The sequence below is a fragment of the Lampetra fluviatilis genome, chromosome 45, assembly GCF_964198595.1.
Source record: "Lampetra fluviatilis chromosome 45, kcLamFluv1.1, whole genome shotgun sequence".
Lineage (NCBI taxonomy): Eukaryota > Metazoa > Chordata > Hyperoartia > Petromyzontiformes > Petromyzontidae > Lampetra > Lampetra fluviatilis.
In genome coordinates, this window is record NC_136319.1 from 7,038,624 (window position 1) to 7,062,796 (window position 24,173).

The 24,173-nt window shown below is 46.3% G+C and overlaps 1 protein-coding gene across 1 annotated transcript; it reads right to left on the reverse strand.

Annotated features, from left to right (window-relative positions):
• Nucleotides 1-1,302: 1,302 nt before the first annotated feature.
• Nucleotides 1,303-21,919, reverse strand: LOC144947499 (E3 ubiquitin-protein ligase TRIM11-like). The gene is made up of 6 exons (XM_078876723.1): nt 21,347-21,919; nt 20,657-20,752; nt 13,199-13,432; nt 11,402-11,424; nt 10,930-11,033; nt 1,303-1,892 (listed from the first exon to the last, which is right to left on the reverse strand). The coding sequence occupies exons 1-6, from the start codon at nt 21,917-21,919 to the stop codon at nt 1,345-1,347; spliced, it is 1,578 nt and encodes a 525-aa protein (XP_078732849.1). The 3' UTR covers nt 1,303-1,344.
• Nucleotides 21,920-24,173: the final 2,254 nt, after the last annotated feature.

Consider the following 24,173-nt stretch of genomic DNA (forward strand, 5'->3'; position numbering starts at 1 on the left):
GCACGCCCGCGGTGGAGCTCCGCCCTCTCGGCGTTGAGCGCCACGCAGCGCGCGGTGCGAGGGACGATGACGTCAGAGAGAAGCTTGGTTCCCCCCCACCAGTGCGCTAACCACTGCACCACCACTCCACCCCACACTACGCACATGCCCCTCTATACACTAAAGACTAAGATACCCCGTCTAGCCTTAACAGACTGTTGGGGCAAGTGCTGCTAGTAGCGAGTAGCAACTATGAAGACCGGCACTGTGACAGACGAGGGTGTGGGAAGGCAGCACCACACCCAGAAATACACACAAAGACACACACAGTAACAAAGACACACAAAGGCACGCACAGACACAGTAACAAAGACACAAATACAATAACAAAGACACACAAAGACAAATACACGCACAGACACAAAGACAAAGATATGCACAGACACAGTAACAAAGACAAACATATGCACAGACACAGTAACAAAGACACAAACACAATAACAAGACACACAAAGACAAAGGCATACACACCAACCCACTTACCCGAAGACAAAGATCACCCGTATAGCTTTCAAATACTGTTGGGTCAAGTGCTGCTAGTGAGTAGCACCTATGAAGGCCAGCCTGGGAGAGACCTGCCTTTGTATCCCCAGAGGTAATGTTTACTCATCGCACCAGGTAGTCATTTGAGGCTGAGTCGACCTAGGGGAGACCCAAGACCGATTCAGATATTTGCTATCAATGATGTTTGTAAACCGGTCATGGGCCTCCCCTATGTCGACTCAGCCTGAAAAATTTGTTCCTGGTACGGTGTGTAAACGTTACCACTGGGGAAACAAAGGCGGCCGGGCGTGGTATTGGCCACCCACCCCCTAGTGTGCTGTGCCGGCCTTTATAGGGGCCGTCGTTAAATGACGTCACTCGATATTTTACCCCCCCCCTTTCGTCACACGGCGTCACAAGTCACCCCCCTCAAATATGACGTCACAAAGCTCTGCCCCGCCAAAAATATAAAACATGCTTCAAATTGTCATTGTAGTGCGTATTTAATGTGGCGCTGCACACTGATGTTGTAGGAGAAAACATTTATTAAAAAGTCTATTTAATTAAGTAAAACTTGTTGTCTGTATTCATTTAAGTTGCGCATTTTGACGTGACGTCACATTTTTCACCCCCCCCCCCATCGTCAAAAATGTCCAACCCTCCCCCCCTAGGTGCGTGACATCATTTATGGACGGCCCCAGAGGTGCTCGCTAACAGCACTTTCCCCAACAGTCTGTTAAGGCTACACGGGGGATCTGTGTCTTTGTGTGCGTGAGTCTATGCGTTGTGCCCGTTTCTCTGCGCTGCTCACACTCCGTGCTCTCAGGACGCACGACTCAGATCCAGAATCCTCACTGAGCTACCAACACCACCCATACTCAGTGCGGGGTAGAGCGGTTGACTAAACGAGTGGTGGACGGAGTGCAGCAGCTCCATGGAGTCGGCGCGGTAGAACGACAGCAGCCCTGCCTCCCAGTGCAGGTGACACCCGACTCTCCGGGGAGGATCCCTCACCGGCACTGAGGTGCAGACATCACCATAATACACTGAGCAGCTGTTGGTATTTTTAAATAAAACCCAGGATGAGTCGTTGTGTCCCAGCCTGCACTCTTTACCACTCCCTTTCCGTGCGATCGTCCCGTACGCGACTCCAACCTCACAGCCCCGCGCCGCACCCCCCACGTCCACCTCCCAGTAGTGCTGACCCGACGAGAAGCTTTCGGAGCACAGGGCTTGGTCCCAGACATCAAAGCGGTGTGGGTGATCGGGGCGACCCTGGGAGGCAGCGGTCCACGTCACCGTCCTGAGGTCTGAGGACATCTGGAGGTAGTTGTGGGCCGAGTTTGGGTCCACAGTCGGTGAGCGTCCGTCTGCAGTAACGATAATCACAGTAGCCGTGTAACAACAGCACCACTATAACAACAGCACTCGTGCACTAACACGCACGTACACTACAATAGAGCAATTAATGATGAGCATTATTATACAACGTTGTAATGCGTAGCTATTGGTGTGATGACATGTAATGGGCACTTTGTCCATCCGCTGCTGGATGAGGGCCTCCCTACACCGTACGGGTCGCGGGGGATATTTGACCATACTTCACCACGCCGGTCACCGCGCGTTGGCGAAGTCAGGCGGCGCAGCTGGCGAGAGCACAGAAGTACAGTACAGCGGTGCGTTTGTCTGCCCCGCCATCTACATTTTTAAAAGTCGAGCCTCAGTTCAATATTCACTGTGTAATAGATGTACAACATGTGATGATACCATCAAAATGTGAACTGCTCTATCCATTCTAATGCAAGGATGAGAACTTAACAAATATGAATTGCTTCCAACATGTATTTATTTAAAAAAATATTAATGAAATAGAACGATCAAACATAGAGCAATTGTTAAGTTAAATAAATAAAGTAAAATTAATAAAAAAAATATAAACAATTCCAATAAGAATGTAAAAGGACTTTTCAAATCGCAAAAAATCGCTGCCTTTGCGATTTGCTAATCGCATTGTCTCAAATTGCGACTTCGATTTGAAATCGATTCATCGTTCAGCCCCACTTTACGGTCGTGCCCGTGGGAGGCAGTGGATTACAGCAGCAGCGGCGTGGATATCAACAACGCCGCAGCGTCTCTGTGTGTGTACAACAAACACAAACATCTCCCGTGTGTCACCTTTCACAGGCTGTAGGGGCAAGTGGTGTTGGTGAGCACCTGTGAAGGCCGGCACAGCACACGAGGTGGGTGTGATAGTGTAGTGATGTACCCTCGTGTGTGTGTGATAGTGTAGTGATGTACACTCGTGTGTGTGTGTTGTTGTGTATATGCCCCCCTTTTTAATTTTTAAAATTAAAATTTTTTAAGAATTATTCTGCCAACATAGATAATATCGTTTTTTAATAGACACGGGGCAACGTGAGAACGGACACGCCCCCACACTCCCACAGATGTGCGCACACCTCATTTCAAAGGAAAGAGGGCATGAAAGAAGGGTAATCAAGATCATAAAAACTCCCCGAATTTCACACAGGAGGAACAAGAGAGGGGGGAATGGCAGGCGGGGGGGTTGGAATGACACCCTCTCGTAAAAAAAACCTTGCAGGGCCGGGCACCACGGAGGAAGAGAGAATGTTATGTCTTAACAAAGAAACAGCATTAACGACAAAAAGCACAAACGGGTTTTGAACCATGTTAGACAAACCAGTACAACTTAGCCATGAAGTAAGCAAACAGTATCCATCCTCACTCCAATTGAAAACCAGAGTCGCGATTCATCAATTGTTAATTTAATACGGACATTATTTACCTTAAATAATTCCTACGCGGCCGGGCCGAAGCATAAAAGAATAATTATGGCTTGGGGGTCCAAAACAAAATTCCTAGCCGAGATAGCAGATTAAATAATCACAAGAAGTCAAATAATAAGTACGGAATTAAAGTAGAAGAGGAAAGGCGGAGAAGGCTCTCAAAATTAACCAAAGACAAAACCCCATGGGAAGCAAGCAACACGGCCGTCTTTGTCTTTCCGAGAGGATCTCCACACGCAGGCACAAAGCGAGGAAATTACACCAATAAAACTCCCGGGCAATGGCTCAAAGGAAATTAACACGCTCTCAGAAATAAATAAATAAGCGCATGCGCCGGGTGCTTCCACCGTGGAAACAACCGTCTTTGTCTTCCCACAACACGGACAGGGAAAAATTGCACACGCGAGGAAATAACATTTCCATGAGAGATCGGGTCACGATGAAACATCGTGAACACGGTTTCGGCATAACTATGCAGATGGAACCAAGCAGCAAATAAGTCGCATTTCAACTTCCAAACCAAAACAACTTAAGCTGTGTGAGACAAAAGATATGATCCCGAGCGAGGGAGGAAATAATTAAGCTCGCTTAACGCGTAGGTTTTCGCGACAAATATTATTCAGTAACAAAAACATGGATTCGAATATCTCTTTTATATATATATATATAACTCGACGCGAATCATCGGTCTGGCTAAATGGATAACTTCGTTGGCGCCGTCACGAGCCCCCCCCCCTTCCAGAACGACAACAGCTGTGTCTTCAAAGCTAATAAACACACGGACAAACACGCACGCGAAACACACGGACACACACACAGGAGGGTTTTACGACACAGCCTTTGAACAACTCGAAAGCCGAGTGGAATTTTCTCAATATAAGCCGGGGAAAAATCCATTCAACTCAGCTCGTCAGGGCCTCTGGCCCCATCGCAGATCATCCGGGCCACGGGCCCCAACACAGATCATCCGGGCCACGGGCCCCAACACAGATCGCCAGGGCTCTGAGCCCCATCTCGTCGCCAGGGCTTCGACTCCACCACAGATCGTCAAGAAGTTTTCGTCATCCAGCATGACGAGGATCGCGAGGTAGCGACGTGCCGCTACAAGCCGAGGTCTGCACCACCTGAGAAGAATCGCTACCCTGAGTCGCCGAGCTGCGAGTGAAGCCAACAAAGACGCCAACGTCCACCCTGCCACGAACGAAGCATCGCTCCTCGTCAGAGTGACGACCCGCGAACAACCCGCAGGAAAGGCGGAGATCGCTGAACGAGCGACACCGTGCGCCACCTTGCGCCCCCGTGCGCCCCCTTGCGCCACCTTGCGCCACCTTGCGCCACCTTGCGCCACCTTGCGCCACCTTGCGCCACCTTGCGCCACCTTGCGCCACCTTGCGCCACCTTGCGCCACCTTGCGCCACCTTGCGCCACCTTGCGCCACCTTGCGCCACCTTGCGCCACCTTGCGCCAAGCGAGCGCTAAGCGAGCGCCACCGAGCGACAACGAGCGACACCCAGATCGACCCGCATCAACCAAAACCGACTCGTCATCCTGCCGTGGAGAAAAAGAGTCAAAGTCTTCTACACGAGCGCCGCCGCTCACCTCACCGCGGAGAAAGTGTCAGCTGCAGCTCGCACAGACGGCAGAAAGGTCGTATCGCTCCCCACATACAGACTCAAGGAAACACAGAGAAAATTTTGTCAAACCAGTTTCCTTTGTCATAGAGCCTCGCCGAAGAATTAATTAAAACAGAGCCAGATTAGCTCTCCCGCAACACGCCTCACCCACCATTGTATCAAACATTCCGTTAAAAAGGATTTGGTACTTGCCGATGAATCTATTGACAGGTACTTTCGCCTCTTGGGTATAATAAGTGCTATATTACCGCCATACGAAATGTGTCATGCTTGTTTCAAACTCGGCCAGTCGCCGATTGTGATCGATACGAAAACGAACTAATGAGATGCCTGGTTGTTAGGAGGGTTTTTTTTAGTCATTCAGTTCGTTAAATGCATAAGAGTTTTGAGTTATTCATTCATTTTAGTCAAACGCATAGTCTAGTAATTGCATAAGAATTTTAGTTATTCATATTAATCGAATGCATGATATCGCAAATGCATAAGTGTTTGGTTATTCATGAATTATTGACGCATGTTTGACCTGCATGATAGAATGTCACATGCTTGTTAGAATAAAATTGCTTCACACCAACTGTTCGAGTGCTTCTTTCCAAGTCCATGCAAAACTATCTTATCCATAAGAGCTGTTGACTGCGATGAGATATGAAAATGGAGACCTAAAATATCATAAACACACACTAAGATAATCGGTAAACGTCTAATCGATGATAATCGTGTTATCCTGATTGATATAACACTGGATAAACGAAGCTGAGCCTAACTATCATAACTGCACACATTAACATCATCGCAAGCATCCGCATAAATTACTACGATTATCTCAGCGATTATCATAATGTATGCATATAATCACATGCATTATCATAATTTATGCATATTAATACACACATTAACATAATTAATGCGATTTGCGCATTTTTCGGAAAATTATAAATTTTTATTATTTTCATCAAAATTTCATAACTCCAACATATGCAACAGTGTGATAGTGTAGTGATGTACACTCGTGTGTGTGTGTGTGTGATAGTGTAGTGATGTACACTCGTGTGTGTGTGATAGTGTAGTGATGTACTCTCGTGTGTGTGTGTATGATAGTGTAGTGATGTACATTCGTGTGGGTGTGATAGTGTAGTGATGTACACTCGTGTGTGTGTGTGTTAGTGTACTGATGTACACTCGTGTGTGTGTGTGTGTGATAGTGTAGTGATGTACACTCGTGTGTGTGTGTGTGATAGTGTAGTGATGTACACTCGTGTGTGTGTGTGATAGTGTAGTGATGTGCACTCGTGTGTGTGTGTGTGTGATAGTGTAGTGATGTACCCTCGTGTGTGTGTGTGATAGTGTAGTGATGTACACTCGTGTGTGTGTGTGTGTGATGGTGTAGTGATGTACACTCGTGTGTGTGTGTGAGATAGTGTAGTAATGTACACTCGTGTGTGTGTGTGATAGTGTAGTGATGTACACTCGTGTGTGTGTGTGTGATAGTGTAGTGATGTACACTCGTGTGTGTGTGTGATAGTGTAGTGATGTACATTCGTGTGTGTGTGATAGTGTAGTCATGTACACTCGTGTGTGTGTATGTGTGATAGTGTGGTGATGTACACTCGTGTGTGTGTGTGATAGTGTAGTGATGTACACTGTGTGTGTGTGATAGTGTAGTGATGTACACTCGTGTGTGTGTGATAGTGTAGTGATGTACACTCGTGTGTGTGTGTGACAGTGTAGTGATGTACACTCGTGTGTGTGTGTGACAGTGTAGTGATGTACACTCATGTGAGTGTGATAGTGTAGTGATGTACACTCGTGTGTGTGTGTGTGTGATAGTGTAGTGATGTACACTCGTGTGTGTGTGTGTGTGATAGTGTAGTGATGTACACTCGTGTGTGTGTGTGATAGTGTAGTGATGTACACTCGTGTGTGTGTGATAGTGTAGTGATGTACACTGTGTGTGTGTGTGATAGTGTAGTGATGTACACTCGTGTGTGTGATAGTGTAGTGATGTACACTCGTGTGTGTGTGTGTGAGATAGTGTAGTGATGTACAGTCGTGTGTGTGATAGTGTAGTGATGTACACTCGTGTGTGTGTGTATGTGATGGTGTTGTGATGTACACTCGTGTGTGTGTGTGTGTGATAGTGTAGTGATGTACACTCGTGTGTGTGTGTGTGATAGTATAGTGATGTACACTCGTGTGTGTGTGTGTGTGATAGTGTAGTGATGTACACTCGTGTGTGTGTGTGTGATAGTGTAGTGATGTACACTCGTGTGTGTGTGATAGTGTAGTGATGTACACTCGTGTGTGTGTGTGATAGTGTAGTGATGTACACTCGTGTGTGTGTGATAGTGTAGTGATGTACACTCGTGTGTGTGTGATAGTGTAGTGATGTACACTGTGTGTGTGAGATAGTGTAGTGATGTACACTTGTGTGTGTGTGTGATAGTGTAGTGATGTACACTCGTGTGTGTGATAGTGTAGTGATGTACACTGTGTGTGTGAGATAGTGTAGTGATGTACACTCGTGTGTGTGTGATAGTGTAGTGATGTACACTCGTGTGTGTGATAGTGTAGTGATGTACAGTCGTGTGTGTGATAGTGTAGTGATGTACAGTCGTGTGTGTGTGATAGTGTAGTGATGTACACTGTGTGTGTGAGTTAGTGTAGTGATGTACACTCGTGTGTGCGTGATAGTGTAGTGATGTACACTCTGTGTGTGAGATAGTGTAGTGATGTACAGTCGTGTGTGTGATAGTGTAGTGATGTACAGTCGTGTGTGTGTGATAGTGTAGTGATGTACACTCGTGTGTGTGATAGTGTAGTGATGTACACTCGTGTGAGTGTGTGATAGTGTAGTGATGTACTGTACACTCGTGTGTGTGTGTGATAGTGTAGTGATGTACACTCGTGTGTGTGATAGTGTAGTGATGTACACTCGTGTGAGTGTGTGATAGTGTAGTGATGTACTGTACACTCGTGTTTGTGTGTGATAGGGTAGTGATGTACACTCGTGTGTGTGATAGTGTAGTGATGTACACTCGTGTGTGTGTGTGATAGTGTAGTTATGTACACTCGTGTGTGTGTGTGTGATAGTGTAGTTATGTACACTCGTGTGTGTGATAGTGTAGTGATGTACACTGTGTGTGTGTGATAGTGTAGTGATGCACACTCGTGTGTGTGATAGTGTAATGATGTACACACGTGTGTGTGTGTGTGATAGTGTAGTGATGTACACTCGTGTGTGTGTGTGATAGTGTAGTGATGTACACTCGTGTGTGTGTGTGATAGTTTGGTGATGTACACTCGTGTGTGTGATAGTGTAGTGATGTACACTCGTGTGCGTGTGTGTGATAGTGTAGTGATGTACACTCGTGTGTGTGTGATAGTGTAGTGATGTACACTGTGTGTGTGTGTGATGGTGTAGTGATGTACACTCGTGTGTGTGTGTGATAGTGTAGTGATGTACACTCGTGTGTGTGATAGTGTAGTGATGTACACTGTGTGTGTGTGTGATAGTGTAGTGATGTACACTCGTGTGTGTGATAGTGTAGTGTCGTCACTATGTAGTGATTTACACAGTCAACCAGGGTGAAGCCCTTGGCTGGCTGGCTGTCTGATAAACCCCTGAATATTCACAAATAATTCTCAAGGTGCCTTTGATTCTGAGAGCTTTACACATTAACACTGAACCCTAAGAATCCTAACTGTGTCTGAATCTGTATCACGCTGCCTCAAGTACTAATTATGAATCCTCAGAATCTCAGCCACAGCGTCTCTGTGGTAAACACTCACAGAGACAGCATAGCAACAGCATCCTCATTCAATAATACAAAAGAGTAGTGTTAATAGAGCTCATGTAAAACTCCTTTGCACTCGTGTGTGTGCTGTATATTAATGTAGAGGTATTGCAATACAAGGGCTATCGTAATGTATGTGTATGTATGTGTAGTGGTGATAACTACTCGCTGTTTGCAAGCTGTGAGAGAGCTGATCATAAACAGGGTTTTCCCGCTCGTTAGAACGGTCAGGGTCAAATAGGGTAAGGTGGGATCCAAACGCCAGATTGGGAAGGACCAATCGGCAGGTTCCACAAGGTGGCCGGGGATTTGACAACCCGGCCACGAAATGGTACAAAAGCCAGAGCGCTGAGAAGCTCTGGGCCAGTTCTGCTACACGAAGACCCAAGTCGGCCGAAGACATCTAGGACCCTGGACCAAGCCCTCCAGCCCTTATCAGGGCTAGGGCTCAGTGTAACCAGTGGTCGGGGAGAGATTAGGTCCTAGATAGCTAGGACCCTGTCTCCCAGCCGTCCCGCCCTTGTGAGAGCGAAGGCCCTGAGCGACCAGAGGTCGGGGACCCGCCGGGCCAGCGGTGGGTCAGTGTGCCTCCCCTAGGTCCAGCCAGAGGACGCTGGGATAGCAGGAAGATTAGATAGACAGCAAGGTCCGGAGGCTGTACCTCCTTAGAATAGGAGGTAAGCGTGAGTGTGGAGCTGTACAAGGTCCAGAGGCTATACCTCCTCAGGGTAACGGGTGAGGGGGCCATATACCCCTTTGTGTGATAGGGACTGTGTATTAAGACAATAAACAGTGTGTGCCATAAAGAAGTTTAGAAGTCCGTCCTTTACAACGCTATATATGCACATTGATACACATGGTCAGCCACAGTGATTGCCCAGTATGGCTCTGTGAGCCTCGGGTATTAACCTTGAACCCCAATAATCCTTACTGTGCCTTAGAAGGGATAAAGCAGCTTCAAGCATTATGAATGAATAATGCGAATCTGTAGGCTGCCTTAGTTTGGTTATGAGCCTACAGCATTAACAATGAACCCTACGCATCACAATGGTGATGTGGTCTTTCTCGAGTCTGATGATGACATCCATTACAGGGAAGACTTATTGTCATATATTAATCTGCTACAATGGTTGCTTTGGCCAACAGCATCCTCACTGGATAATACACACGTGTAATATCAATGGAGCTCATGTAATAGTGAAATACACTCGTGTGTGCTATATATTATTGTCCAATGAATACATTACAGTCGTAATGTTTATCTTTGCACGTGCAGTGCGGTGATAGGCAATATTAACCAAGGTTATGCCTTAGTCTGGCTCTGTGAGGCTCAGCCATTAACTGGGGAAGCTAAGAATTGTAAAGGTGCCTTAGTTTGACTCTCTGTGCATCAAACTGTTAACATGAAGCCTAAGACTCCTATGTCTTAGTCTGGATGTGTGATCCTTGGGTATTAACAATCAACGATAAGATTCCTTGTTCTAAAATCTATAGTCTTTATCATTGAACCGTACAAATCCAACAGGCAGCCTTTGTGTCTGCAGTGGTGAACTTTACAAGACGTACTAGGTACTCATTAAGGCTGGGTGGACCAAGGAGGGATCCAAAATTGGTTCTAATTCCACTCACCACTGATGTTAGCCATGAATAGCCTGTTGGTGATGATGTTTTGTAGCTCAGTGCACAATACATCCAATCTTCACTGGATATCCGTACTCACTGTCGCTCATCCATACAACCAGACACCTCCGATTAGCACGGTTGGTTTAAAATAAGTTCAATGTAGATCTATACACTTTTAATAAGACAAAGATACCCCCGTATATCCTCAGACGTTTGGGGCAAGTGCTGTTAGAAGGCACCTATGAAGGCCCGCATGGCACACGACGGGGTCAGCACCACGTCAGGCCGTATTTGTCTCCCCAGAGGTTATGTGATGTTTACACACCGCACTAGGTACTCATTTGAGGCTGCGTCGAACTCGGGGAGGCCCAGGACCGGTTCAGATGATCCATCACTGGTTTTGGCCTTGAGCAGGAATCACACCCAGGATACCAGGTTCATAGCGCAGTGTGCTAACCACTACACTACCGCTCCACAACATACTTGTACAAGCACAATTATACGCGCAATAACACACACGCACAGATGGTAAGAGTCCGTGGAACTCACACATGAATGCCAGCAGGTTGACCCCAGCTCCCTGCAGGGCGCTCATCACGGCGATGTCTTTTTTGCTGAGAGATGAGTGTGGAGCTTCCTTCTGAGCGTCTCTCCTATGACACCAGAACCAGCAGTGACTCACACAGCTTGTGTCTTACACTGCATCAACACACAGCATCACCACTCACAGCACCATCACACATAGCCCGTGTCTTACACTGCATCAACACACCGCATCACCACTCACAGCATCATCATCATCACACAGCTTCATCGCTCACAATCATCACACATCGCATCATCACGTGCAGCATCATCACACACAGCCAGTGTCTTACAAAGCATCATCACACACAAAGTAACACAGCATCACAGATCGTGGTACACAGCATCATTACACTCATCATCATCGTCATGCAGTCCATGTCCCACACAAGGCGTCACCCCGTGTGTTAATCTGTGCAAGTTGATGAGTCCATACCGGTTTGTCTCCTTCAGGTGAACCTGCAGGAGTCAGACACAGGGGGCGCGAATCAGTTTACCTCCAGCCACATTAACCACACGGTGATTGGTAGACGCGATGAGGCTGCACTCAACCATTTGCTTATCCCAGTGTTGTTGGTTGTAATCAAGACAAAGCCGTGGACTCGTTTGGACTCGATGGTTCTCATCAGCAAGGTGTGGCCTCTCAAACCGTTGCCACGGGCAATAGGCGTACGTGTCACTCGACATTGAGTGGCAGTGATTGGAAATAATTTTCCACTGCATCGTGTTACCTTTGTCAGAAGTTTTGAATTTTTGGGAAATTGTTTGGGCCTAAACACCTCAGAGAAGCCCACTTTTGATACAATGTTGGGCCCAAAAGTCGGTAATGTACATACGTAACGTACCTACATATTGATTAACTATGAATAACCCAACTAATAATCGAGATCCATTGTCATGTATATGCATACATTAACTCACCTTTCCCACTCTGGGCTTCGCACATGATTTGCTCAGGGTGATGACATCACATTTATTCCTCGAAGACCAAAACAGGAGAATTTCTCCACAATTCTGACGGTCACCTGATGAGGCTGGTTGTAATTACTGGAAAAAGTTGTACTCCAATTGTAAAGGTTATTTGTTTATTCTCCAACACAATGGTGTGCTGAACTAGTAACTTATTGGCATTTTATATTTACGTGACAAATCTAATTGGTTGTATCGGGTGGTGGCGGGTTTAACGACACCTTTATATTTAAGCGATCTAATGAAAAAAAAAACTTCTATCCAGGGTGAACACTTGTGGAAGCAGACAATCTTCGGATTGGTTTAAACTTTCCGAGACTGATCAAATAATAAATGCCTGTGGCTTTCGTGATGTTAAAAGCTCTTCTCTTTTCAGCATTACTCTTGGTTGATCGACATTTGGATACATGAATTAACTAAATCTAGCGGTAAGTAACTTAAATCTGTATGTTACAGGACCATGTGGTTAGATGTTGTAGTGCCAACGTCTGTATAAATTACCAACCGTTTATTAACTCGATGGATTTGTGTGTTAATAGTTTCGTAGATAGAAATATAATAATAAAAATAAAGTTAATGAAAATAAAAATAATAAAAATAAAATAATAATAAACAAAACACTTCATTTTGATTTTTCTATCTATGTGACAGAACCAAAGAATATGAATTCCTGCAGTCACGAAAGTTTAAAATCAAAATGTTTATCGTTTATTCATTATTTGGAAATTCAGTAGTAAGTTATATTTTTACTAGAACATACACATTCACGTTGGTGGACTTGTTTCAATAAAATATATGGCCGATAGATTGTATTGACAATGCAAGTTGCGTTATTATGTTCTTTGTGATACCTTGCATGTGCCGCCTTTCTAAATGTACGGGCAGTTTTCGACGTAAAACGCGAACTTAATCACGGAACAATGTTTTTTCAGTGGAGCGATCCTTCGCGAGATGTAATGAGTCAGCCTCGTGCTGGCAGTGAGTGTTTGTGCATGTGTGCACCTGCGCTCGTATGTGTGTGCGCGTATAAGTTAGTGTGGGGGGAGTGGTAGTGCAATGGTAAGCGCACTGCGTTACCAACCCGGCGACACGAGTTCGATTCCTGCTCACGACCAACACCAGTGACGATAATCTGAATGGATCCTAGGCCTCCCCAAGGTCGACTCAGCTTGAAAGGAGTACCTGGTTTTGTGTGTAAACATCGCCACTGTGGAGGCAACAGTGGTCAATGGTGGCCAGGTGGGGTGATGCCTACTCACTCTACCTGCAGGAACGCGAGCGAGTCCCTCTCCTCCTGCAGAGCGCGCAGGCGCGTGGCTGCTGCCTGGAGCTCGTTGATCTCGTGCTCGTAATGAGCGATGTTCTCCTCGATCTGGGACAGCAGCTCGTGCCCCTTCATGTCCACGCGATACAAAGTTGTCCTCTCGTCCTCATCCAGCATCGCCCTCATGCGGGTGAACTCGCCTGAGATGCGAGCCTTGGTCTGTACCATGCAATCCTGCAAGGGTGTACGATGGATGCTATCATTTCATATTCAATGCTATACATACCAAAGTCACATTTTTTTCTGGCTACTCCAAACCTAGTTTGCCCTGCCTCCACATTTCAGTGAACTGGTCGATAACTGTTTAAGAATCTAAGATGTTCACATCTATAATTTGGTTAGTAAGATAAAAATCAAAATTGTATTCTTCTGCGGAAATAAACACATCATAAAGTGAAACATTAAATTGTAAATCGAAACATAATTTTCCATACGGTCCCATAATTTGACCTAAGATGCATTCCTAAAACAAATGTACCCACCTAAAACAAACATACAAAAAAATATCTGTCAATACAACTGAGATATTTAATGCACAAATATGGAGAAAATTAACGACTAATAACTTATTAAAATTATATGTTATTAAAACTACCTCACGTTATTGGAATGTCCATTCCTCTAAGCATAAGCTGGGATCTCTCCCCTCCCTCTACCGTTTCAAATCACTCCGAGCTCAGATATTTTATGGAGACCAATGATCTGCTTTTCTGGTTGTATTACTAATATTCTCCACAACATGGAGATGTGTGAATTATTATCACTAGCTGACTTGATGCCCACTTTTACAGCAGGATTTGCATGACATTGGATACTTTGGATACTCGTAACATTTTCGTGGTGGTGGGGTGTTTGTGTTCCAATGACCCTCAGAGCTATGTCGTCTGGAGTCTTGTATTCCTGGTAGGATCTGCCTTGGTTAACAGGTCTGGGCAGAGGTTCCAGACAACAACATCCCTTTATGAATGGTTAAAAAATACTAAAATCAGAGAGCCTGACCCAGACAAGGTATACCAGGACAACCCCATGGAGCCAGGCCTGGGGGTGGTGTTCGCCGAGAAGCTCCTGGTGGCCAGGTGACCACATAACCCGGTTGAGCCCTGTCCAAAATGGCTACATGACGTCATCCTCTGGGCCCACCATCTGCAGGACGAAGGGTGAGGGCCGGGTGCGATGCCAGTATTGCAGGGAGTGGGATGGTCTCAGTCGGACTGAACCTTGAAAATGGGTTCTAGCTATTAGGACGTGGAATTTCACTTCACTGGCGGGGGGGGGGGAGGGGAACGAGTCGGCACTGGTGGAGGAGGTGGAAAGGTACCGACTAAATATAGTTGGTCTCACCTCCACACACAGTATTGGCAATGGGCGCGAACTTCTCGATTGGGGGTGGTCTCTCCTATTCTGGAGGAACCCCTGGCGAGTGGCCCCAGGCGAGTTTGGAGATATTCAAAATCCCGGCTGTGTGCTGTTCAGTTTGAGTTTGTCCCAGTGGATGAGAGGGTTCGCCTCAATGAGACGTCGGGTCTCAGAAAGGACAACTCTGACTGTTGTCTGTGCATATGTACCAACATCAGTTCAGAGTTTTCAGCCCTCTTGGAGACGGTGGGTGCAGTGCTCGATCGTGCCGCCTACCGACTCCATAGTCTTACTGGGCAATGTCAATGCTCACGTGGGAAAATATGGAGAAACCTGGAGAGGCATGATTAGAGGGAATGTCCCCCCTGATCTGAACCCGAACGGTGAGATGTTACTGGAATTCTGCGATAGTAACGGAATATCAATAATGAACACCATGTTCGAACACGAGGATGCTGATATGTGTAATTCTAGATTTGAAGCTTTCGTGACTGCAAGGATTCATACTCTTAGGTTTTTTCGGTAAAGTCACAAATGTAAAATAATAATAATAAAATAATAATAAATGAAAAATAACTAAATTAAATCACGACGTTTTGGAGGCAACACAAGTCTCCGTCTTCAGGTGGGACCATCACAGCCAAATTTACTGTATCAAGTGAAGAGAAATCCAAGAGACAATATCTTAAATACTGGTTAAGGGAAGGGGGGAGGAGCTTATCTAAATGTGGCAGTCAGGGATTGGGAGGGTGGGGGGCCGGGGCTAGAAGGGAATGTCCAAGTGAAGCACCTCCACAGGGATTACGGCCAATATTGGCTTCCAAAACCAATCAATAGCAGCACTGTTTAACGCGGTGGATGTCAACAACTCAGTAAAATAGACTAGTACCTGTCAAATAAGATGGTACAAATATGCGTAGTAAAATCTTTTTTACATGGTTAATAACATCTTTCCAATGATTGCTCAATTTGTACCCATCATCACGGTTGAAGTTATGTCTATGTTTGTATATCTGGTTGGCTTCATGCACAAACCTTTGATGGTAGCCATAGGGTTGGCAGATCACCTTGGTCTCGGAAAAGACAATATCATGAGAGCCCACAGCGTTGTAACAATGATCAGCAACGGCGGAAGAATCAGTTTTGCCGTGTTTCAGATCTGACTTGTGCTCACGGACCTGATCAGTGACATGACGTTTCATTTCCCCAATGTAACAATTACCACACATGCAACTCAGTTTATAGACTCCAGGGTATTGCAAGTCAGGAATGACATCTTTCACAGATGGGATTAGATCACGGATTTTATGTACTGTACTGAATCGGACCTGGATCTCATGTTTGTTTAGAATTTTGGAGATCTTTTTGGTCACGCCTGCTATGAATGGCAACGTGATGGTTTTGATCGGAGTTTCAGGTGGTTGTTTCTGTATGGTGGGAGAAACAGCTTGGCGGATAGAACGGTCAGAGTATCCGTTCATCTTGAGGGCCAGATGTACATGTCTTAATTCACTGGTCAGGTGGTGTTGGTCAGAGATGCAATGAGCTCTGTGGTATAGTGTTTTGATGAGATAATTATTTTGAGCCGGGTGGTGGTCGGAATCAGGTTTCAAGTAGGAATCTGTGTGGGTGGCCTTCCTGTAAACAGAATGTCCCAAGGAGCCATCAGGTCTCCTCTCAAACAGAACATCCAAGAATGGTAGTTTGCCATCTTTCTCCACTTCCATGGTGAATCTGATGGATGGGTGTCTGGAATTGATGTGGTCCAGGAAATGGTTCAATGCTGGGAGGCCATGTGGCCAAATGACGAATGTGTCATCCACATATCTCTTCCACAGGGAAGGACACAGGGTAGATGTCTGGATGGCGTCTGATTCAAACTTCTCCATGAAAACATTGGCTATCACTGGTGACTAGGGCGAGCCTCATAGGGGTACCCTCATTCTGTTTGTAGAAGGTGCCATTCCAGGTAATCCTACTAACAGCCTAACGATAAAAACCAACAAGATCATCCCTAGTTCGACTTCCCTAATCGAACCAACCAAACGTCCCTCTCTAAAACCCTCGGCTGCAAGACCTCCCAGATTATATGGTCTTCCCAAGATCCATAAAGAAGGCACCCCACTACGGCCCATAGTGTCCACGATCAACTCTCCTACCTACAAGCTAGCCCTTTTTCTATCAGATACTCTGCTTCCCTTCACTGGCAAGACCACTTCAAAAGGTACTGAACTCAACCCAATTGGTTTCTATGGTCGAAGACATGGTACTGTCTCCTGACGATATCCTCGTCAGTTTTGATGTGGTCTCTCTGTTTACCAAAGTCCCAGTTCCTGACACGTTAACAATAATTGAAGGCTTGGTCCAACATGGACTGAACTCGGATGTACCTGCGTTGGTTAGGCATTGCCTCACCAACACTTACTTTACCTGGAATGGCACCGTCTGCAAACAGAATGAGGGTACCCCTATGGGCTCCCCCTTGTCACCAGTGATAGCCAATGTTTTCATGGAGAAGTTTGAATAAGACGCTATCCAGACGTCTATCCTGCGTCCTTCAAAAACAAAAGAGTGCAGCTTTTCTGGAAACGTTTCGCGGAAGACCCAGTGCAGAAATATTTCAACTTCCACCTCTGAGAAAACTTCTCCTGCACTCCAGAGAAGGTCATGGACATTGAGTCCGAGTGGACGTAGTTCAGGACCTCGATTGTGGATGTGACTGCAAAAGCTATTGTCGGAAGGCAGTTAGTGCCTGTGAAAGTGGCAAACCTAGGTCCCGCTGGTGGACACCAGTGCTGAGGGATGCTGACAAGTTGAATAAGGATACTTTTTCATAGCCATGCTTCCAAGCTATGCTTGGAAAAAGTCTCCCGAATCGATTGAGAGGTACCAGCTTGCCAAGAGCGTGGCAGCGGTAGCAATTACTGAAGCGAAATCCAGAGCAAGGGAGGCACTTGGAGAGGTCATGGAGAGAGAATACCAAGCAGCCTCAAAGATCTTGTCAAACTGTAGTGTCTTGAATCACGGGCGAATAACCTCCTTTGAGGCACACACTGTTTATTGTCTTTCTTCGACACAGTCCCTAACACACAAGGGGTATACGGTCCCCTTACCCGTTAACCTGAGGAGGTACAGCCTCCTTGCTTGGCGGAACCTACACACAAGTCTACCCGCATAACCTAGCGTCCTCCGGCTGGGACCTAGGGGAGGCTAACTGACCCACCTCTGGCTCGGTGGGTCCCCGACCTATGGTCAAGCAGAGCCTCAGCCCATAGAAGGGCTGGAAGGCTGGGACCCATTGTTCTGCCTATCCAGGACCTATTCTCCCCTGACCACTGGAACACTGAGCCTCAGCCCTTAAAAGGGCTAGAAGGCTTGGTCCAGGGTCCTATCTTCTTCAGCCCGGGCTTCGGTCTTCATGTGTGGAGAACTGAGCCAGAGCTCTCAGCGCTCTGGCTTTTATACTGGTTCGTGACTGGGCTTGTCCAATCCCACGCTACTTTGTGGACCCTTCTGATTGGTTCTTCCCAATTTGTCGTTTGAAAACTCTTTCACCTTATCTGACCCTTGGCCGTTTGTCTGGCGGGAATCTGTGATTACAATCCGCTCTCACCTCTCCCTGACTCCGACCGTTTACCGAGGGAGGCAACGCTATACCGTAGGTCCCCGAATAATGAGTAGCTATCACCTCTACAAACCATCCGACACATTAGGAAGGGTATATGGGATGTGGCCCCATCTGTTCTCAGTAACATTGAACACAACTAAGCAGATACTCGAGAGGTGGAAGGAACACTTTGAGGAGCTCCTCAACCTAGTGGACATGCCCAAATCTCAGATGGCAGCCCTGGAAACAGCTGGGGGGATCTGATCCATCACGGCTGCTGAAGTCACTCTGGCGGTCGAGGGCCTTCTTAGCAGCAAAGCTACTAGAGTCTATGAGGTTCACCCAGAGTTGTTTAAAGTGCTCTAGACAGTGTAGGAATGCCATTGCAATGTTGCATCGAAGGTTGGTACAGTAACTCTGGATTGGGAAACTGGAGTCGTGGTTCCCATTTTAAGGAAGGGGACTAGAGGATTTGCTCCAACTACAGAGGGATCACACTCCTCAGCGTCCCAGGTAAAGCCAATGCTAGAGTGCTGGAGAGGAGTTTCTTGCCGGTTGGTTGATCCTCAGATTCAGGAGGAACAATGTGGATTCCGTCAGGGTCATGGAACAATGGACCAGCTCTTTCCTTCTCACAGATATTTGAGAGGTCATGGGGGTATACTGCTCCAGTCTACTTTTGCTTTGTAGACTTGGAGAAAGCATATGACCGTGTTTCCTGTAATATCATGTGGGAGGTGCTGCGGGAGAATGATGTACCGGTGCCGCCTTTGTGTGGTATCCAGTCCCTCTATTCACAGAGAGCTGTGTCCGTATTCTTGATGTTAAATCAATGTCATTCATTGTGGGTGTTGGACTCTGCCAAGGGTACGACTTGTCTCTGCTCCTTTTTGTGATTTTCATAGACAGGATATCAAGGCGCAGTCCAAGTATGGAGAGTATTCAGTACGGGGGCATGGAAATGGCATCGCTGTTTTTTGCAGATGACATCCTCTTTTCTTCATCAGTCTGTGATCTCCAGCTTGCGCTGGAACAGTTTGATGCCGGGTGTGAAGTGGCTGGGATGAGGATCAGCACTTCCAAATCTGAAGTCATGGTTCACTCTCGGGAGACGTTGGATTATTCTCTCCCTGTGAGGCGGGGAAACTGCCCTTTGTGAAGAAGTTTAAGTACCTCGGGGTGTCTATCCCAAGTGATGGTAATTGGGAGCAGGAGATTGGACGCTGGATCGGTGCGGCATCCGCAATGTTGCAGGCACTGTACCGTTCCATGGTAGTGAAGCGGGAGGTGAGTTCTTGAACAAAGCTCTTGCTTTACAGGTCAATCTACGTTCCCACCTTCACCTATTGTCATGAGTTTTGGGTGATGACCGAAAGGATGAGATCGCGGGTACGAGGGACGAAAATGAGGTTTCTCCGCAGGGTTGCCGGGCTCACTCTCCGTGATCAGGTGAGAAGCTCGGTAATCTGGGAAAGCCTCAGAGTCGAGCTGCTGCTCCTCCAGATCGAGAGGAGCCAGTTGAGGTGCTTTGGGCACCTGGTAAGGATATCCCCCGGTAGCTCCCCCTGGAACTATCCTAGGAACATTCCACTGGGCGATGACCCTAGGGCCGACCCAGGACACGCTGGTGGGACTATATCACTCGGCTGGCCTGGGAACACCTGGGAATTCCCCAGTAAGTGCTAGAGTCTGTCACCAGGGAAAGGAGGTCTGGACCGCCCTACTCAACATTCTGCTGCGGCGACCCTCACCAGGACAAGTGGATTGAGAAACGAATGAATTAACAAACTCATGCATGCGACAACGCAAACAGGCTCATAGCAATATCGTTGAAGACATATCAAAAGTAGATTCAATTACGTAATTATCTGAATCATTAAAATGTACTACATCAAAAGAGTCAATCACTAATACATTATGATTCGTGCATATTCAATTTAAAACGTTTTAAATAATAATTGTCTCTACGTTGTGCTGCTTTAGAGGTAGGTGCGTGTCATGAGAGCAAAAGTGTTTTCTGGCATTCCTTGCACTTTCTTTATAGCCGCATCTCTTATGTTAATTCTAGCATTCAAAAGCCGATTTCCTGTCGTTTTTTATCGCCGTCTTCACTCGTTTAATGTCTCGTTTATAATTAAATACAATCGTTGCTCCATACTGCTTTATTTTATCTGATCCATTGCAAAACATTCGAGTTATCTTGCGACGTGCATTGAAGTCTCACGAGAGATACACTTTTTGTGTAAGAACGTTGCATTAAAAAAAATTACGTTTCAATCACCCATAACTATAATAATGCAATGTCCTGCACAGTCATTACACACTGACTCAAGCCTACCAGAGTTCACTTGAATCTACGGAGTTATCCTCAAGGGGAGAGTCACAGACTCTACTCGGGGTGGAGGTCACAGGGCCACAGAGGCCATGCGCGGTACCTGGACGTCCTTGCGAGTGGCCTTCATCTGTCCCACGGACGCCTCCGCCTTTTTCCTGTCTTTCTCCACTGCTCGCATTTCCTCACCGACTCTACCCTGCAAGAGATGAAATCATCAGAGGAGACTCCACTCTATCTGGAGCCCTCCACGGTGACAGTTCTGAATTGCCCACCAGAAGCGTGGTGAGGAAGTCATCCTGGACTGACTGAAAAAGTCTAATAGGCAAAGGACCTGTGGACAGAGAATCAACCCACGGTGATGTTTGTTGTATGAGATGTTTCTATTATACCCAGGGGACAGTTTGCTTTTATCAGTTTATGTAGAGGTATCATAATCTGTATGTGTATTTATACTGGAGGAATTCGATGAGCTATAAAGCTCTTTTTTCACAAATGTCCAGTAGGGGTGGGTAAGAACGTTACAACAACAAACTATACAAAAACATGATAGAAGTGCAAAGTACAAGGAAGTTAAACAAATCACCCAACAACATACACATACAATCAAGCCATCCCCATCCTACCAGGCAACGCCCAACCAGGTATTATTATTTTTTTTTAGAAGCGACCTGGCCACAAATGATAACTCATCAAAGTGGTTTATCATGTGGAAATGTATAGCTGCCAAATAACCTCAATGCATGTTTGTTCTGCACCTCACTGATTATCGCTGTCGGCATGCAGTCCTCACCTTCCGTGTCTGATGCTCGTCCTCCAGCGTGTCAACATCATGCCCTCGATGTTCTCCAGTGAAGGCGCAGACTGTGCACACGAGGCTCACGTCTTGCTTGCAGTAGAACTTGAGCTCCTCTTTGTGCCTCTTGCACTTGCGTTCTTCAGGGTTCACATCTGGTGAAACCAGGACGTGACCTTTAAACTTCCTATTTTCCAGGTGAGGCACGAGGTGTTCCCTGCAGAAGGACGTCTCACACTTGAGGCAGGTCTTCACTGCAAGCGTCTTGCCTTTTGGGCAGTTGTCACAGAAAACAAAACCATCAGCAGCAGCAGCAGCCATGGTCTCAGTCACTCGCAGCTGCTCTATGAGGTTGGCGATCGTCACGTTCCTGGTCAGTTGGGGTCGTCGAGGGAAGGTCTTGCGGCACTGCGGGCAGCAGTAGGAGTCTGTCTCCTTCCAGGCATCCTCCAGGCACTGGAGGCAGAACGAGTGGCCGCAGCTGAGTGTGGAGGGGCAGTCAAACGTGTCCAGACAGATGGAGCAGGTCAACTCACGGTCCACGTTCTCAGCGGGAGCTGCGCTCGCCATGACCCAAGGATGCACCCAAAGTAGTTTATCACTGTGCCTCAGAGAATATATTTCAACAAAAATACTTTATGTTTACAATATCGTGAGATGTTGATTAACATTGACGAGGTGTGTTCTGTTCAGGAGACGCTGTGTGAGCAGCTCACACAGCGGAGACGAGCAAGGAAATGAACTGACTTCACCTGCAGTGAAGTTATAAATATCTCGAGACACGCCCTGGAATGTTCCACACGGCGACCGCGCTCACCTGTGTAGACGTGGCGTTACAGTCACGCACTGTGTTAGCTAAAACTGATTTTTGTGTTTAGATGTCGTTCCCCTGCACTTCCGATTAGCACGGTTGGCTACGTACGGTGTGGAAGAAGTTCAACATACATACATAGCTTTGACCGGTCTCAAGTGATATAATATTTGTACAAACAAAACCCAGCAGCAGCCAAGGGACACAGCGATAATGGTTTGTCCCACAAGCTGATTAACCGGCTAGGGTCAGGCTGTATGCATTGCACAATGGAACCGCACCTTGTGCAAACATTCTGATGTAAAGGTTAACTTGCTTTTTTCCCCATCTGTGTCTTTATCCATTTTTTTCTTGCAAGGCCTTTTTTTTAAGGTTCGCAGTCTGTAATCGTCTTCCACCTTTATCAGCTAACATTTTAACTACAGGCTTCATGCGTCCTTTGTTCATCTGTCAAATATGTTTCAGTTTTTTTTATTCCTACCACACCGTTTTATTCTGGGTGGACGGTGGTTGTATGCATTATCACAGCTAACAGCCGCTGGCTAAACAAAACATCGTCGTTCGTTTAAGCTCAATATCGGTATGACTATCACTGTACATTTTCCTAATATTCATAAACAAATCTTGCTCAACGTTTAAAATCAACATCACGTAAACGAAAAAAGGTTTTCATCACCTATTCTTGTCAAAGTTGACATTTTAAATCCTGGACTCGCTGAGTTTGGCAGATTCGATAAATAAATAAATTATTTCACAAGGTAGGGTCCACTGAGCTACGTAGCTCTTTTTTCCAAAGGCGACCTGGTCACAAATGAAAGCCCAGCGAAGTGGCTTTTCTCAGCCAAAAACTCTGAACGCGTGATGTGGATCCTAAATGTCGAGGGGAAAGCAAATGGAGCAGAGAAAAATCCACAGGACCACGGCGAGAGAGACATGCACACTCCAAATATACAGCAGCAGGCGTCAGGGTCGGGATCGAACCCACGACCTCTTGTGTACCAGGCGAGGTAGTTAACATCTCCTAGCCACCGTAATGATGAGAGAGAGACATGCAGACTCCAAATATACAGCCGCCGTCAGGGTCGGGATCGAATATACGACCGCCTGTATATCAGGCGAGGTAGTTAACATCTCCTAGCCACCGTGATGATGATGAGAGAGAGACATGCAAACTCCAAATATTCAGCAGGCGTCAGGGTCGGGATCGAACCCACGACCTCTTGTGTACCAGGCGAGATAGTTAATATCTCCGAGACACCGGGATAATGATGAAAGAGAGACATGCAGACTACGAATATACAGTAGGCATCAAGTCCGGGATCGAACCCACGAGCTCCTGTATACCAGGCGAGGTAGTTAATATCTCAGAGCCACCGCAGCTAGATGTAAAATAAAATTACATAGCAGCCACGATGAACAAGCAAACAACCTGACTTCACCTGCAGTTAAATTATGAACACCACGAGACACGCCCTGGAATGTTCCCTGCGGCAGCCCTGCTCACCTGTGTAGACGTGGCGTTACATTCACACACAATGTGTCAGGGATTAAGAGTCGCAATTGATATATTCATACAAAAACCCCATGGTAACCATGAACACGGTGATGGTTTGTCCCACAGACAGGTTACACCAGATAGGGTGAGGCTGGGTTTTTTCAGCGTAAACTGCAAGTTGTAAATTCTTATTAAAGTTTTAAAGTTATACATAGGCTTTCTCGAGCAATATTATCCTTACTATTTCTTTTCATTTTGGATTAGATCGCGTAAATATAAAAGTGTCGTTAAACCCGCCACTACCTGACAGTCAATTAATTACAGTTTGTCACTTCAACAGAACATTCCGATGAGTTACTATAGCACACCGGTTGTGTGTTGGAGAGTAAACCTACGGCATTTACCTTTTGACAATTCTGGCTATTGCCTGATGAAGCTGGTTGTAATCACCAGCAATACGTCATACTCGAATTGTCATCGTTGTGGATTTACTCTCCAATACACCACCAGTGTGCTGA